Source organism: Papaver somniferum, chromosome 9, assembly GCF_003573695.1.
Source record: "Papaver somniferum cultivar HN1 chromosome 9, ASM357369v1, whole genome shotgun sequence".
Classification (NCBI taxonomy): Eukaryota; Viridiplantae; Streptophyta; class Magnoliopsida; order Ranunculales; family Papaveraceae; genus Papaver; species Papaver somniferum.
Window position 1 is genome coordinate 153,946,190 of NC_039366.1, and position 16,163 is coordinate 153,962,352.

At 35.4% G+C, this 16,163-nt stretch overlaps 1 protein-coding gene across 4 annotated transcripts; it reads left to right on the top strand.

Annotated features, from left to right (window-relative positions):
• Nucleotides 1–1,798: 1,798 nt before the first annotated feature.
• On the top strand, nt 1,799–3,863 carry LOC113308176 (nuclear transcription factor Y subunit B-10-like). 4 transcript variants are annotated; one of them, XM_026556651.1, is made up of 6 exons: nt 1,799–1,887; nt 2,085–2,336; nt 2,447–2,576; nt 2,722–2,727; nt 2,841–2,924; nt 3,568–3,863. In XM_026556651.1, exons 2-5 carry the CDS (start codon nt 2,098–2,100, stop codon nt 2,922–2,924), a joined length of 459 nt encoding a protein of 152 aa, XP_026412436.1. In that variant the 5' UTR covers nt 1,799–1,887; nt 2,085–2,097; the 3' UTR covers nt 3,568–3,863. The 4 variants fall into 4 exon arrangements, with proteins under 4 accessions (XP_026412436.1, XP_026412438.1, XP_026412437.1 ...); XM_026556653.1 differs by lacking the exon at nt 1,799–1,887 and having other exon boundaries at nt 1,918–2,336; nt 3,597–3,863; XM_026556652.1 differs by lacking the exons at nt 1,799–1,887; nt 3,568–3,863 and adding an exon at nt 3,329–3,561 and having other exon boundaries at nt 1,918–2,336.
• Nucleotides 3,864–16,163: the final 12,300 nt, after the last annotated feature.

Sequence of the window (16,163 nt, forward strand, 5' to 3'; positions counted from 1 at the left end):
AATTTTACGGAGCAAACTCCGTTCACTGGAAGGATCGTTTTCCTTCTTATTGTTTCGAATTTAGGGTACGTTCTTGATCTGAAACTGTAGCATTTTCCAGAAACAAGTGACAAATACTATGAGAAGATAATTACAGACAAAAAGAAACGACAAGAAGATGAACTCATATGCAGGGGACATATTCTAAAGACACTATCCAATCGTAGCTACGACCTTTTTACTCCAAGGGAAACCAAGGACGCTGATCATGTACGGTCGTCTATCAGTTTCCTCCGTCAAAGTCAATGTAAATACAGTGGATTAAAATTAGGTTTTGGTCAAATGCACCAAGGTGCACGGCCGTGGATTAAAATTAGGTTTTGTTCGACTGCACGAAGATGAGGTCATAACAGCAAAGCAGTCCAGAATACACACGAAAGCATCCAAACAACCGTATAAATACAGACAAGAAAGAGAAAAGCTTGATTTTATAGATGGGAAAAATATCGTTCGGTCCATTTTTAGGTGGTCCCAATGTCTGTTTAGTCCTTTGGGAAAACGCCTTTATTTTTTGGTCCATAATAATTTACAAATATAAAACAGACAAAATTACCCTTTCGTGTTAATTTTTTATTTATTTTCTTGTAGCAGTTCATTCGACAAAATGAACTCCTGTTAATTTTTACTTATTTTTTCAGAAAGCATATAAACCAGAGTTCATTCCAGAAATAAACTGTATATAAAAACCTAAAAAACCCAGAATTCATTCCAGAAATGAACTCCATATAAAAACCTAAAAAAACAGAGTTCATTCCAGAAATGAACTCCATATAAAAACTTAAGAAAAACAGAGTTCATTCCAGAAATGAACTCCATATAAAAACCTAAGAAAAACATAGTTCATTGCAGAAATGAACTCCATATAAAGATCTAAAAAAACAGACTTCATTCCAGAAATGAACTCCATATAAAAACCTAAAAAACAGAGTTCATTCCAGAAATGAACTCCATATAAAAACCTAAACACACAAATCTTCATCTTCTTCATCATCTTCATCGATTTTATCTTAAATAGAAGCAGCAACAAAACACATAAATCTTCATCTTCAAACAGCAGTAGCAGATTTCTAGGGTTTGACGAGTTCATCTTCAACATCAAGATATTTCTAGGGTTCATCTTCAACAACAAACACCAGCAGAGAATCATATTTGACGAGTTCATCTTCAACAACACACAAGTTCATCGTCGTCTTCATCAGCAAATTTGAGTTCGTCATCTTCAAACGTCGTCTTCATCTTCAACAACAAACAAACACGAGTTCAGATCTAAAAAATCTTCAAACAAACGTCGTCTTCGTCGTCTTCATCCTCAACAACGACGAGTTCATCTTCAACATCTTTAAAAGATGCAGCAACAGATCAAATCTTCAAAAAAATTGTTTACATCTTCAAACAGTAGCAGGAAGAAAATAAAAAGAAAAAAAAGAAAGAGAAATTCTAGATCTGAAAATATAGGAGAGAGAAAGTAAATCCGAGAATGATTTCTTCTCTCTTACTTTTTGACTATATATATGGTCCTAATTTAAAAGGGTATTTCTGCCACTACAAGATGATAATTACATCATCCATGACATCATCCTAGGACCAAATTATAATATATTTTCCCAAAAAGAACCAAACAGATAGTTGACTGAGTCAACTGGACCAAACTCTCTCTAATATATTATTTTTAGGACCATACGATGTTTCCTACTTTATGGATTCAAGGGCTAGGAAAGTTAGGTCGCCTATTGAACGGTTTAAATAATAATTTCTGAAACATATCTCTGGAACGTCGGATTCATAACACAGTTTGATCAATACAAACCACACACAAAAAAAAAAAATCTTACTTTTCCTTTCTTTCAGGTAAAATCAGTTAATTTCGTTACACTAGTTTTTTTTCCCTTTTTTGGGTCATTCTCTGTGTAGAGTTAATTTTGATTGGGTAATGGAGGAATCATTAGGGTATAGGTATATGTACAAATTGAAATTAGGGTTTTTAGGTCCATTTGTTTTCTTCTTTATATTCTTTTTCTGCAACGTTTTATTTGTGATTATATTAGGGTTTAAGAAAGCATGGCAGAAGCACCGACAAGTTCAGGAGGAGGAGGCGGTGGAGGTGGTGGAAGTCATGAAAGTGGAGGAGAACAGAGTCCTAGATCATCAAACGTTAGAGAACAAGATAGGTACTTGCCGATTGCGAACATCAGTCGGATCATGAAGAAAGCACTTCCTGCTAATGGTAAAATCGCTAAGGATTCTAAGGAAACTGTTCAGGAATGTGTTTCTGAGTTCATCAGTTTCATCACTAGCGAGTATGACATAAGCAGTCCATTTTTTTGGTTTTTCTTCTTGGTTTCAATTAGTAATTAGGGAAATTTTGTTTTTTGCTCTAATTTTTTCGAATATGTATGTACGCGGTTAGGGCAAGTGATAAATGCCAGAAAGAGAAGAGGAAGACAATTAATGGGGATGATTTGTTATGGGCAATGGCAACTTTAGGTTTTGAAGATTATATTGATCCATTAAAGGTGTACTTAAGTCGGTACAGGGAGGTAGATTTTGACTCACTTCCTTTTTAAGTCTTTAAACATAGAATTGTACTTTTTTGGCTTAGTTTTGATGCCGTAGCTAACAACTGCCTGCCTTTTTCTTTTTTTGTGTTTGATTGAATTGGGGGGATTTTTTCGTGATGTTCAGATGGAGGTAATTGGCCATTTTACTTCTTTTTCGTTGACTAACAAAACTATTTGCCTTTCAATTATGCTTAGAAGTTAATTATGGGTTTCCGTATGTGTGCGGATTGCAAAATTGTACAGGGTGACACGAAAGGTTCGGCGAAGGGTGGAGATGGTTCTGCGAAGAAAGATGGTGCAGGAGTTCAACATGGACATATTTTCTAGGTAGGTTATAATCATTTAGACATTGTACCCATGTAATTGACATGTTAAACATCTTGGAACTGTACCTAAGCACAAAGGCTTTGCTTAGAAAAACAATATGCCGCCATGAATTTTGGTCGCAGATTTAAATGATGTGTTTCTTCCATGTTAATTCTCAACATTTAGATCATATTTAAAAAACTAATGAAAAGTTGATCGAGGCAGTGATTTTTGTGGCTAGTTCGAAACTTAATGGTTTTCTAGCGTGTAATGCAGAACCCACAACTTACTGTCTATTTAGCACTTAGCCTTCCCAAGAGTAGGGACAAAACCATAGCCAGCTGTTCTACCCCACTTCGGCTCCTTTTTACACAACACCTAAGGTCTCAACAGGATGGACTTGACCTCCTGACAACTGAATGCAGGTGTGCTCAGATGGTGCTGCTAACTAGCCAACGACTGCCCTGCACCTGCAGGAGCAGGATTTGTGTGTACAAACTCTCCAGGAATGGTAGTTTAAGCTGTAGCAGATCCATTGGGCACACAACTGCCGCAACAGCTGAAACTTGGGCATTATTACTTGCTAGCAGAGTTGTTATACAACCAATTGGATTCATGTGTGCTTTGAATCAAATTCCTAGACTCTTATACGTTTCATGAACAGGTTACATGATTTACCTTGGTACTTATTAGGCATGATCTCTGAAGCAAAGGAGCTGCTCGCAAACATTCCACATTCAACTCTGTACAAAGTTTACCGAGAGGCAAATCAGGTGGCTGACTCTCTTGCCCGCTCTCGACACTCAGCAATTTAGTACACCATTATCCACTGAATGTTGGCTGTTATCATGTCAGTATTTCTGCTAAGGCTGTAATCAGTGACCTTAATGGAACATCTTATCCTCATGTAATGAAGAACTTGCTTATTTGGTCCCAGAATAAAAGAATTTTTTTTCATCAGTCTTAAGGCGTCTTCACTTTATTCAAGCCAGGAGTTATTTAAGTTTTGAACTGTTGTCATGAAATTTTCTCAAACTTCGACTAGTTATTTGTTGGTCACCTATGAAGTGAATGCTGAAATTGTTTAAGTGGTTTGGTCCTCTTAACAAGTTCGAGGAGAAAGTTGGATTACAGTTATTTTACCAATGTGCTCAGTCAAATAAAACTCTGTAGTTCTAGATGCCCCTTAAGGCTGAGAGCAGAAGCTCAAAGGGCTTCATATTTTCCTCTTCAAAAGAAAAACAATGAAAACTGTCCAGAAAATTAGGGAAGTCGATTGTAAAATCTACATGTCCCGGAAATCGTCTCCAGGTTCTGGGAAGTCTCATTGTAAAATTTACTTTTTTATTTTTGACAAAGAAAAGGGCAAAATATATTAATCAAAAGAGGTTACTAAAACTGTGACAAAAGAAACACTGGCATTAGCTAACAACATCCCAATTTCAGAGTTGACAAGGGAATGTCACTCCAATTATACAAAGTAGATAAAAATAATTAGTTGAGTATGATTTCTCGATAATTTCTTTATTCTTTTTTTACTCTTTTTCGTACCCCATTAATATAGTTTTGAAGTAAGACCACACCGTGAAAGAGTACTCACAATGCAGAAAAAAAAATGGGTGTTAGTCCCAATATGGTTTGTGCATAGCGAACAATTTTGGGAGATTGTTTTTTCCCAGCTTTATACAAGAAATTCATAGTAGAAGCACCATTGCAACTGAACGTCCAAACTAGAAACACATTTTAAAGGGACTTTGGGGTTCCATAATTGTTTATGAGGATTGTAAAATATACATGTCCCAACTCCGATGACAATTATTCGGCTTTCAAGGAATCGCAGTCGGATATTAGGAAAAAGCATATAAAAGGAAGATATTGGGATAAGAAAAATTGCCCATACACTACATATCATATGGGCGGAGCTAAGGGTTGACTAACTCTGGCTCTAGTCGACCTAAAATCATTAGAACTCCAAAAACACCCTTATTTTTATCATGCATTTTGATTTTGAATTTAGTTTACATAATTTTTATGTTTAGTCCACTAATGTCCACACTTTATATACGTTTTTTTTGCGCCCCTCATTTTCAATTTCTGACTCTGCTACTATGATCTCATGAAAGCGAAACAAAAAGCCATTGTTTTTTTTTTCTTTTGGCTAAAACCAAACTTTCGAACCATGCGAAGAACACCACTATTTTTGCAAAAAACTTCCGAATCACTTTTTGTAGCCTGGCTAATTTTGGGCTATGCCTTTTGTTTGTGGCCTATCATTTTCTTCATCCACCTAAATGAGAAGGATAATGGGTGTCTGGAAGGGGTGAAAGTACTAAGTTATCCTCATTATTAAAATTTTAAAAGTTATATTCTTCTCTCTTAAATACTTTTCCATCAAACAATTCCCCTTAATTAGGTTTTTGATTGATTCATATATCCAAAATTGAAAATTTTCAAAACCTTGGGTTTTCAGGATTTACCCAAAATCGACTGATCTAAATGTTCGGTTGATATGCACATATACATCAGCCGATTATCCTTGATGTTCTTCGTGGTTGAAGAAAATCAACCCAGAATCGGTCGATGTGGACATTCATATAGACTGCAATTGGTAAAAGAATATGCCCAATTTTTTTTCCATGTTTTATAGGCTATAAACGACCAATATAAACCTCGATATACGCCGATTGTTGCAATCTGTTTATAGAAACATCCACATCCACTGATTATTACAATCTACATCTATATAAATAAATGTCACAATCGACTATATATATAAATAAATATCTACTGATTCTAAGCGTTCTTCGTGAATGAGAAACATCAACCGAGAATCGGCCTATGCCGCCGATTCTAGTTTGATGTTCTTAAAAAATAAAAATTCAAATTCAAATTTCTCCATGTCTCGATGATTAATGAACACTAGTTTATACATCTTGTTAGAGCATTGCTCGGTCGAACTCGTAACCGTTACTATCTCAATCTTGTTTGTCAAATTTAGTTGTCAAAACTATATGTCTTGATTTCTAGTCTACTTATAGCTAAAGTCTCGGATTAGGATAGTTAAGTGTAGTTGAGCTCGAGACTCCACCGCGATCATCATATGAAGACGAAGAACTACTCAAGGAACGAGTGGAACTTCATCGACTAAAATGTATGTGGAGACTTGAACTTATCTATCACTCAAAAGTCTATCTACTCTATCTCCTACTCTTGAGACAAAAGTCGTATAAGTATATAGATTTCAATTATACACATTTGCTATTTCGAGCCGAGTTTAACTCGCCTATCTATTTTTCGAAATATGTGTTGGTAAGCTTTCGCTTTAGCCAAGTTCATCTTTACTCGTGTCGAAAGTCATGTTAACATTTCAATATCTTGAAAATCGCTTTGATGAAAAATAGTTTGTGAATAACAACTATATAACATCCTCTAAGAATGTTTCAATGATTGAAGTGTAGAGTTGAGATTATGTAACCATCTTTGGATATAAGCATATATAGTGTGTTCGCACATTAGTGTATAAATCCATGAACCGGGAACCAAATGTATGCATATGTGTGTGTACGAAATTGGTGAAGGAGACAGGTTAGGTATGCGTACCCGTACGCATACTGGCGGAAGTTCACGTCCTTGAATATCTGCTGAGTTTGGGAATTGACATACTCTTAACCAGTCACCTTAAGTACTCGTACCCGTACGCATACTGATGAAAATTTTCTACCCAAGAATTTCTGCTGAGGTTGGAAACCAAAACCAACTCAAATCCGGTTGCTTAGGTACGCATACTTAAGCTGGTTTCGGTCAGTTCATGAACTTAAACATTTAAGTTATAAGGAATGCAATCTTTGAAAACCGTGGCTATAATGTTCATGAATCGATTCAAGTGAATCAAACCGATTTTGTTTCAATTGTGTCTTCAAAAGATCTAAGCAATTGAACAACTCTTTAACTAGTTCATTTAAGTCATTTGAACTAGTTGTGGTAAAGAAGAATATGGTTGATATGAAAGTGCTCATATGGCTAACCATTTGGTTAACTGTTGTGAACCAACTAAGTGTACACGTTTAGGTACGATTACTCAAACCTAAATGAAATACATTTTATTTGTGTATAACAAGCTAAGATTCGATCTAATGGTTGAAAGATATTAGCTTGAATCTAATCAGGTTTTCATTTAACGGTGGATAATGAATGCATTGTTACTAAGCTAACATTGATTGCAAACCCTGATTTGAAAATAATATAAAGTATAACTCTAGCAACTGGGAAAACTAATCCCCACACCTCCTGTGTGATACTAGTTGTGTTAACTAGAGTCGATTCTCCTTTAACCTTAGGTTTCTTCTCGAGACCCTGTAGGTTAACGACTTAAAGACTTCATTGGGATTGTGAAGCCAGACCGAACTACTTTTCTTGTAGTTGTGTGATCTGATCTTGTTGTATCTATCGTATGAGTACAATCGTAAGATTGGCTTGAGATTGATATCTCCGATAGGCAAGATAGAAAAGAAGTCACAAACATCTTCGTCTCATCGTTTGTGATTCCGTAATATCTTGTTTCGCTAGTAAATTAAGATTATTGTGAGGTGATCGATAATTCTAGCCTATTCATCGGGAATATAAGTCCGGGTTATCGATTGGTTCCTGTTCACCTTGATTTATCAAAAGACGGAACAAAACTCGTAGGTATTTCTGTGGGAGACAGATTTATCTATTATCGTAGACTTTTCTGTGTGATACAGATTTTTTTATTAAAGTCTTCGACTTTGGGTCGTAGCAACTCTTAGTTGTGGGTGAGATCAGCTAAGGGAATCAAGTGCATAGTATCCTGCTGGGATCAGAGACGTAAGGAGCGCAACTGTAGCTTGGATCAGTGTGAGATTGATTGGGGTTCAACTACAGTCCAGACCGAAATTAGTTTGTAGTAGGCTAGTGTCTGTAGCGGCTTAATACAGTGTGTGTTCAATCTGGACTAGGTCCCGGGGTTTTTCTGCATTTGCGGTTTCCTCATTAACAAAACTTCTGGTGTCTGTGTTATTTCTTTTCCGCGTTATATTTTGTTATATAATAGAAATATCACAGGTTGTGCGTTGTATCGATCAATTGCGAAATCCAACATTTGGTTGTTGATTGAAATTGATTGATCCTTGGATATTGGTCTTTGGTACCATCCAAGTTATTTCTCTTGTATTCAATTAGACTCGCAGATTTCTGTTTGCTTGAGTAAGGATTGAATCGAGAAATTAAGATATTAACTCTTTGATATATCTTTCTTAAGATTGAGTCTAACTGTCTAGTTGATTCTCTTGAAAGTATATTGGAGTTAGTCCATACAAATTGCTAATCGAAATATTGGGTGAGGTTGTTAGATCCCCGTTTTTCACATCTAACAAGATTTTTTACTACTAAACAACCTAACTAACACTAATTAATGGAGGGTGAATTATCCATAAACGAAAATGTTTGGATAAAGGATTTTTGAGTTTACTTCATAATGACATGTTTTTGTCTTCTAGTGTTAGTCCCCAAATAAATAGCATAAGCCTAAAATTAGCCAAGTTTTGGAACCAACTAGGTAAGCACAGTTTAGCACTTACATGATAGTCTTTTGAAGGAAAAACAAATTTCATTAATTTGTTTTGCAGGTTTTACATATAACTTGAGCACACCGATGAAGAAATTATATAAAAATGTACAAATAATGATAAGATCTTCTAGAAGAACTAATAAAAAACATTAGAAGTACAAAATACATATATATTTCCAAGAGGATGTCGATTTTAACCTGATGGTTTCTAACTTCATGTTCTTTGAATCTTTGATTTAGATTATTTGATCTTCAAATATTGAATGTCCATTGAAAATGAGTAACATGCCCTGAACATCATAACCGGCGTCAACATCAGTAGCCATGGATCCTGCACAGAAATATTTGGATCTACATCACGCTGGAGAAAATCATCCTCAATGATATACATTTGAACAAATCGCCACGAAGGCTATTGAAATTTTCAAAAAAGAACATAATTGGAGATCATAATGGCAATAACAAGCCACTAGACTATTACAAGAAAAAAAAACGGAAAAGGGAGTTAAACCCTAAATTACACAGCAATTAAGTTTTACATAGTTACTAGATCCTAGGGTCGTCTTTTACATGGGGATAAATGGGAGAACGCCATAGGCCCATAAATTAGAGGGGACAAAAAAAATACTACATATGTACGTACATCTAGGTTAGTTAGTTAAGTCATTAGGTATTTCAATTAAGAGTTTGGCGGGAAGAACTAGAGATTAAAGGGGAAGAATAACTCGTGATTTCGAGAAAATCTCTGTTAGGGAATAAACTTCCTTTGAGTAATGAGGTTTCAAGTTTTTTTTTCCAGGGCATAAATACTCTGGTCTTCTTAGATGGCTCTCCTTAAGAATCTTAAAATCTACTCACTATCTTACAGGGCATTACAGGGTTACCAGTTAACCTTGCCAAAAGTTCAGTTTTAAGCATTGGTACTGATGTGGATAAAATTATGAATTGCAGAAAAGAAGATCTACCTCTAAAGTACTTAGGACTTCCAGTTGGTGCTACCAGTAGAAGCAACTCAATATGGGATGATTTCATAGAAAAATTACAGAAGAAGCTAGGTCCATGGAAAAGAAGATTTTTTATTAAAGCAGGTAGAGTTCTTTTGATCAAAACAACTATTTCAAGCTACCAATATACTTCATGTCTCTTTTCCTATGCCTTCCAAAGTGGAAAAAGAAGTTGAACCATGTTATGAGAGATTTTTTTCGGGGTTCCACTTCAGACAAGAAAAAATCATTTGGGTTGCATGGAACATGGTGTGTAGACCTAAGAAAGCTGGAAAATTGGTTATTAGGAATTTTGGACTTACCAATAAAGTTTTACTAGCTAAGTGGACTTGGAGATATTATGTAAAAAAGAACCATCTGTGGAGGAAGATCATTCAAATCAAAATGTAGGGAAAAACAACTTACTTAATGGTTAAAGACTCTAGAATACCTCAAGGTAGAGGTATCTGGAAAGGAATTCAACAACAAAAGATTATGGTGGAAGACATGTCATCACTTGAAGTTAGAAATGAAAAACAAATATATTTTTGGTGGGATAAATGGAAAGACAATCAATCACTGAAGTGCAGATTTCCTCAAATCTATATAATTTCAACTCAGAAGAATGAAAGTTTAAATGATATGGTGGAAAACAACTGATGGAACATATGAAATTAAGAAGAAATCTTCATCAGTCAGAGATGCAAGAAATGTTACATTTCTTTGAATGGTTAGGATCTCCTCCAACCCTTACTGCTCAAGAAGATGAGTTAAAATGCAACATGCCTGGAGGTTTCACTGCCAAAAACTGTTACATCATTTCTTGGTTGAACCCACTAGCGTTGATATGTCAAGCTAGTTTTCAAATTTAGTTTCCAAAACGCATTCTTGATTTATTATACTAAAGATAGTTTCAGACTAGATTAGGTCTAAGAAGAGCTATTCTTGAAGGATGAAGACTGAAGATTACAAGAAGACATCAACAAGGACTTCATCAACAAATATATGTGGTGATTGATTTCATTTGTTAAATTTTACCTTTCTAATCTATCGAAACAAATGCTCACTCTATGGAACAATTCCTATGACGGTTAATATACATTTATGTTTATATACTTGAGGTTATTTGAGCCACGACTTTTGTGACAATAACCTTTATCCTTGGAAATGTTCTCATGTTATTGTGAATGAGCTTACGAATTCAACGAGCCAAGAATCACTCAATTCCGAGTTATAACGATGAAGTTATGAGTGATTTATTAAAGTAACAATTATAAGTGTTGTTGTAATTATTACAGTTCGTTAGTAGGAAACAATCCACGGACTGTTTGTAACGGTTCACGGACTTGGGCCCAATTACGTGATTAAAAGGAATTTTTGGTCAAGTTGGTGATGTTTCCTTATCTAGGCAAGATGGCTATTAATCCAAACATATTTGTTTACCATATTAAAGTGTTTGTGATAACTTTAAATTCCTGCCTAAGTTAAATTGTGATTTATTCACATAAATACAATATTTGCTTATTAATTATTTTGGCAAGAGTTGTAACTTAGGAAAGACTCCCAAGATTAGGAGAGTCTTGAAAAAGTAAAATAGCTTTGCTTAGTTTTCAAGCTATGTTTCACTATAAATATAAGTTCGTGAATGCTACACGTTTTTATCCCCTTTGGAAAATTGGTGTAAGCTTTATAGGTTGTTTTCCATGTCTTCTGTTCTTCGTGAACAAGAGTGAGATAAAAGTCTTTGTATTGGGGATCACAAAGACGAGTTGGATTAGTCTTCGTGATTGATTATACAACTTGTAATCTAGGTTTTTCACCTCTTGTTTATTCTAAGGTTTTCTCTTCCGATATAAAACATTCAAGAGTTGTTGATCATAAACCCTAGGTTTTGATAGATTTCAGTTTCCGATCGTATACCAACAATTGTTAGTCGAAATCGGAAGCTAGAAAGAAAACTTCGATTAAGGCATCTCGTAAAAATCCTTAAGAAGTTTTAAACAAGATATCTCTAGATTTATTCTAGTTGTTCTTGTGGTAGAATAATTATTCTCTTCGATTATTGAAGAGTATAATAATCCCTAATCTACAAGTTTGTTTTGATATTACTTTTACCTTGTAATTGTTTTTATCAAAATAAACACAAGATTTCCAAAACCTTGATTCACATCTAAAGGGAAATCAAACCGGTGTTTTGTGCAAACAAAATATCGAATCGTATCAATCGTGTTGTTGTATCTTCTAAAGAGAGCCTTGGGTTCTGCTAGAAGATTTACGAAAAGAATTCCTAAAGACAATCGGTGTTGTGTTAGGAGTTTTTTATTTGTGCTGAAGGAGTGATTACATCTAGTCCGAATAGGTAGTAGGAATTTGGTGTAACAGCTTATAATCAGTGTGTGTTTATTCTGGACTAGGTCCCAGGGGTTTTCTGCATTTGCGGTTTCCTCGTTAACAAAAATTCTGGTGTCTGTGTTATTTCTTTTCCGCATTATATTGTTTATATTTATAATTGAAATATCACAGGTTGTGCGTAAGTTCAATCAATTTGGAATGCAACCCTTGGTTGTTGATTAAATTAATTGACACTTGGATATTGGTTTTTGATACCGTCCAAGTTATTTCTTATATTCAATCGGGCTCGCAAATTCCTATTTGTTTGATTGCGGATTGAATTGAGAAATTGAGATATAACTCTTTGATATACTTTTCTTAAGATTGAGTCTGACTGTCTAGTTGATTCTCTTGAAAGTATATTGGAGTTAGTCCATACAGATTGCCAAACGAATTATTAGGTGTGGTTTTTAGACCCCCGTTTTTTCCAATTGGTATCAGAGCAGGCAAACACGCTAAGACCTCATAAGTTTGTGTTTGTAGCAATCTGATTCTATGGACAGAGGTGTTATCTCTATAAACGTACTACCAGCCTTCGATGGCACGAACTACTTATGGTGGAAAATTGCTATGCGAGCTTTTCTTCAAGCACGTGATTTTGAATCATGGACATATGTAGTTAATGGATATGATGCTCCCGTTGTGGCAGTTGGAGATGTAAAGGTTCCCAAGAACATTGGTGAATATAGTCCTGCCGAGATACTTGTTGCAAAGCAAAATTCCGACGGTTTGAATGCCATCATACATGCCATTACCCCATATCTTCAGCACCACGTGACTACGTGTAATAAGTCTAAAGATGCTTGGGATATCTTAGAAATCGTATTCGAAGGGAATGCCGCAGAGAAAGAAGTAAGGCTTCAAAATCTAGCTTCTGACTGGGAAAACCTTCGCATGTATGATGATGAAACCTTTGATGAGTTTAACCAAATACTTTCTCAAATAGTTAACTCCTCATTTGCGTTAGGAAGAACTATTTCGAAGAAAGATATTGTGTGCAAAATTCTCAGGTGTCTACCATCAAGATACGAGTCTAAGAAACATGCCATTGAAGAAGAAAACGATCTTTCTACACTCTCCAGAAATACTCTTGTTGGAAATTTAAAGATCTTTGATAATGAACGCGCATTTAGAAAGAGGTGATTTCTCTTAAAGCTGCAAACAATTCTGAATCCTCTAAGGATAAATCTGGTTCGCCAGATACTAAGGATGCTACTCCACGACAATTTAGAAAATTCTTGAGAGATAGGAAAAAGAGTTTTCCTAAAGTTACAACATCTCCTAATGATGATTTACAATGCTATAGCTGTCGTGGTTTCAGGAACTTGTCTTCAGTATGTCCTAGCTGGAGCCGTAGACAATCGACATATGCAGCAGCTTTGCCTACTCTTGATGATGGTCCTGAATATTATAATCCCCAAGAGCTCGCAGGCGAGGTTGCATTAGCTTCTGAAAAAATTCTTTCGGATACTGATTCTGACTCTGACGAAGAAGTGTTCCATGTGGATCCATTCGCTAATAATCTTCTTAAGGAATGTCATAAAAAACTCTCGGAAGCTGAAGGCACCATTTTAAGTGAGAAAGTTAAATATGACAGACTTCGTAGCTGGAATAAAGACTTGAAAGACCAATTTGATTCTAGTGGTGCAAGAGATTATCTCAACGAAATACGAAAGCTTAAAGAAGAAATTGCCGAAGGTCGAGATCGGGAAATTACTTTTCAAGCAAAGCTAGATAACTTGGAAAACATTGAGATGAACTTGTTATTTGATTCGGAACGATAAGATCTCAAAGTTCAATGTGAATCATCCAAGAATGATCTAGTTATTGCACTTGAAAAGGTCAAAAGGTTGGAAGAAGAAAACTTGAGCTTAAAAGAGAGTTTGTCTAGAAATAGCAGCTCAGATAAATTAACCTCGATATTGGGAGCATGTAGAATTCATCGTGATACACGAGGATTGGGCTATGAAGGAATAGACGCTCCTAGTATTTGCAAAGAGGTAAAATTTGTCAAAGATAAAGATTCTTCTAAACCGAAACCTTCCACGGTTGACAAAAGTGAAGCATCTTTACCAGCTGCCGATGACGAAAAGAGGAAATTCTGTCAAGCTCCAAAGCAAGCACATACACATTCAGGTAACACTAAACATAACTTTTTCCATTCTACTAAAAATTGTTTTTATTGTGGAAAGCCAGGTCATTTGCAGAGGAATTGCAGATATCTTAAACGAGATAAATCCAGATCTGATTATGTTAAGATGACAAGATCCGATGTTCCAAACTGGAGAAAAACTGAGTCTCATAATATCAGTTCTTCTAGTATTTCCTCCAAGAAATTTCATAATTATATTAGGGAGAAAAAGAAATATGTTGCTCCAAAAGCTACTCAGAAATGGGTACCAAAGAAGATCAATAAAGCAATGAGTACTATTAAGAAGGATCTCCCAGACAAGAGTTCGACAAGGGATATCATCTTATAAGGGCATGGAACAGTTATTGAAAGTTTCAAGGAAGTTGTTAAAATCCTAGAGTCCATGCATGATTTTGTTTCAAATACCTGGTGTGAGCAAGATTTTGTTCACCTCAACACAACCTGATTGTGTTGAAAGTTCATCCTCACCAAGAAGCCCTAGTAAATGCGGTGAGGATTGCAAAAGAATTGGGGCGCACATATTGTGGTTGGTAATTTTTGAATATGTGGAACAATTTATTGTTTCGAGCTAAGTCTAACTCGCTTACGTATCTCTCGAAATATGTGTTGGTAAGCTTTCGCTTTGGCCAAGTTCATCTTTACCTAGTGACGAAATTCATTTTATGTTTCAATCACTTTGAAAATTGCTCTGACGAAAAATGGCTTGTGAATAACAACTATATAACGTTCTCTGAGAATGTTTCAATGATTAAAATGAGAGTTTAGATTATATAGCCATTGGTAGGATATAAGCATTGTTGTGGAAACACATATATGTATAAGTCCTTATTCCTTGAACCAAAGTTTGCGAACTTTGTTGATCAAGAGAAACGGAATGTGGCGTGAGCCAAGCCCGCGAACTCAGTCTGCGAACCGGCAGAAGTACTCGGCCCGAGAATTTTTGCTAGAGTTTGTGAACTCCTCCGTGAACTTTAGTCCGCGAACTTGAGTTGGTTATATCTAAAAACGATTGTTCTTGAACTCATGTTTAAATAAACTAAGGAATGCTTTTGCAAACCGTGGCTATAAAGTTCATGAACCGTTTCGAGTGAATCAAATCGTTTTTGCTTCGATTGTGTCTTGTGTAGTTACATAAAGATCTAAGAAATTGAACAACTCTCTAACTAGTTCATTTGAGTCATTTGGACTAGTTATGGTGAAGAAGAATATGGTTGATACCACGCGTATGATTCTTAATTACCTAACTTGATGTGTGATTGAAATTATTTTGTATAACAGGTTAGAAGCAATAATCAATGCCATGGATGTTGGTTCTTATTGTCAAAGAATCTTTTTCATACTCTTATGGTAACCATTCTTGGTGTAAATCCTTATGGAAAAGGTTATTCTTCCTTCTAAGCATATTATTTCTTATTTATACAAGTGTGTATCTTAGAAAAGATGATCACAATACATGATCTTCATAATTATATATTGTGTATTGTTACCATGTGATAGTTCTATTGTTTAGTAACTCGATCTCATGAGAGACTTTCAGTTATTGGTTCTCAGTTTGTATCTCCTTGTGGGGTTTCTAAAATCCAATATGAAACCTTATCTCTGGAGTAAGGTCACTCTTGTTGTTCTTTTGAGAATGACATCTTATGGGGGAAAGTTCTTTTTGAACTTGTGCTTAATTTCTATATCTTTGAGGGAAGAAGCGGTTGTGGAACATGTAGGGGTTAACTTGTATTTTAATAAACTCCTTGATGAAGTCACTAAGTTTCGACTCTGTGGTATCATCTAAAGTAAAGTTGATATGTTTTTCTTTGGTCAAGAAGTTCCTCTATGAAAATTTCATTAGGATCCCACCAGTTTTCGTACCTTTGCCAATTTATATTGACAAAAAGGGGGAGAATTATTTTGTAGTTCACACTACATATACATATGGTTTACGGATCATTATGTAAGGGGGAGTGGTTTTCATTGTGAGAAAAAGTATTGACTAAGGGGGAGTGATACATATCACTGTAGTATTATTGTCAAAGTTGTGATACAATTGAACTTTGATGCTGTGTAATAACACTATGATGGATCTTCAACAAGTACAGGATGAACACACGTATAGTTGAAGAACCAAGGAAATCAAGCATGTTGGGTTTTGGAGC

Excerpts from the sequence above, each read along its gene's own strand:
- LOC113308176 (XM_026556651.1), top strand. The coding sequence starts at position 2,098 with ATGGCAGAAGCACCGACAAGTTCAGGAGGAGGAGGCGGTGGAGGTGGT. Across the intron at positions 2,337-2,446 it reads ATCAGTTTCATCACTAGCGA|GGCAAGTGATAAATGCCAGA; the intron begins GTATGACATAAG and ends GTACGCGGTTAG.